The sequence below is a fragment of the Capsicum annuum genome, chromosome 4 (genome assembly GCF_002878395.1).
Source record: "Capsicum annuum cultivar UCD-10X-F1 chromosome 4, UCD10Xv1.1, whole genome shotgun sequence".
In the NCBI taxonomy this organism is placed as follows: domain Eukaryota; kingdom Viridiplantae; phylum Streptophyta; class Magnoliopsida; order Solanales; family Solanaceae; genus Capsicum; species Capsicum annuum.
This window is the reverse complement of record NC_061114.1, coordinates 2,139,098-2,140,989: the sequence shown is the minus strand read 5'-3', so window position 1 is coordinate 2,140,989 and position 1,892 is coordinate 2,139,098. Positions and strand designations below refer to the sequence as shown.

Genomic DNA, 1,892 nt, shown 5'->3' with positions numbered 1-1,892 from the left:
TGAATTATGTGAAATCCCTCTCTTGATATGATTTTGTTTTAAATTATCATATGATGTGAATTGTTTGAAAATCATCTTGAAAAGCATGACATGAAATGTTTTGAAAATTTTTATGATTGGATATGATTTTGACTTGCAAGGAGAGGGTTGTTTATGTTGAGATATGTTGAATATAATGATTGAATGAAAAGAATGATGTGATACTGATGACTTGCAAGTTGGGTATGACGATACCCTACAGAATATGATATGTGATGGAATTAAATGAAGTTGAATACATTGATTTTTCATGAGATAGGTGGATGCCCGAAGAAGGCGTTTGAGTGTAAGGGATCATTGCTGGAAACCGTGTTTGCCGACATGGAAATTTGGTACCCTGCTTTGTGATCTTGTGTACCTGACATTATGTCATTCCCAAATTGGGACTATGTTTAGGAGCCCTGCTTTGTGATCTTGTGCACTACCATACTTTATTGGGTCGAGACACCCTGCTGTGTGATCTTATGTGTCTTCCCCTCACTTATACTCTAATTTCGGTGGCAACCGAGGTTTGACAGTTGGTGTAAATGTGATATTGTAGGGTATGCCACCTAGCTCAGCTGCATTGCATTGTTGTAAAATAAATTATTACATTATGCCCATGCGTTTTCAAATGATTTGATATGAAACTGCTTTATAATGGCTCTCACTTATAATTTGTAAAAATATTATATTTTTGTTTTTTTGATTTCTCTGCGTACCAGTACTACCCCTTTCCCTCCTAGGTTCGGAGGCACAGTCTAGGGGTCCAAAAAATCAGTAGATTCTCAAGCATATTTGCAGAGTCACTTGGTGAGCCTTCTATCTTTCGGAAGCCCTGATTGTCTGAAAGTTTCAGTTTATCACTTACGGTTTTCCAGATGTTGATAGAGCATGTGAGACATTATTCCCCATTATTGTTTCCATATGATTCTTGACCATGTTTCCGTAATCTTGTTTATCTTCCGCATTTCTTTTATCATATGAGTTATGTGCATGATTACCAGACAGATAGGGGTGTTTCGGGCCTTTATAGTTCGGAATACTCGTTACGGCCAGGGCCCCGGTTCGGGTCGTGACACATGTTAACCTGGTTAATGTAACAATTACAACGTATATGACCAGTAGGAACCGATGATATTTTGTTGTTATAAATCTAGTCAAGGTGGAGGACCCATGTGAGAATATGTCAAATTTATCCCTGCTCAATATAAAATAAAACATTTTGTGTTCTGATCGGTCAGTTGAGGGTTGTCGGAAAGGTAAGGTGGCAATTTGACTGAACTCATTGGGTGTATCTTCCTCATGATGTTCAGGAAGCACCTGGTTCAAGTCTCTGTTGAGGCGCCATCTGCGCCAGCTGTTAGGTTGTTAGAAAGTTAGTTACAAACAACTTTTGGTGCTGGGTACAATACAAAACAATTTAATATTCCTTCCCAGGAAATTACGATGAGAACACACTTAGAGAAATTTCTAGTTTCACTACTAGATCAAGACCTCTACTTGCTTAGAAGATAGCATGTTGAAGTTTTGCGGCCAACTCAGCTAAAAGCTTTGTGGTGTTGAATACAACAAACTTTATTTACGTCTTCAACAGGTGAAAACGCAAGAAAGCAAAGAAGGGATGTTAGGAGAAAAGTCTTTTATTTCAAATGAGAGGGGGTTAGCACTTGGGAGAAAAGAAAAAAAATAATTGATGCAGAGATATATGAGATTACTCCAGCTATCTAGATTCAAATCAGCAATCAAATCTTGTATCAAATCATTTGATAGTCCGCTCCCAGTATTTTCATGTTGAGCAATCAAAGTTACCACAATTTACAATCAGCAAGGTAACTCGTTTCATAAGAATACCGCTGCCACGCAAAAGGTAA

At 37.8% G+C, this 1,892-nt stretch overlaps 1 protein-coding gene across 1 annotated transcript in view; it reads left to right on the top strand.

Moving 5' to 3' along the window:
- LOC124897835 overlaps positions 1–1,674 on the top strand; it is a 12,768-nt gene extending 11,094 nt beyond the window's left edge. The window contains exon 2 of the mRNA XM_047411425.1: positions 1,616–1,674. Within this exon, the coding sequence (XP_047267381.1) occupies positions 1,616–1,674 (59 nt within the window). The remainder of the gene's footprint in view (positions 1–1,615) is intronic.
- Positions 1,675–1,892: the final 218 nt, after the last annotated feature.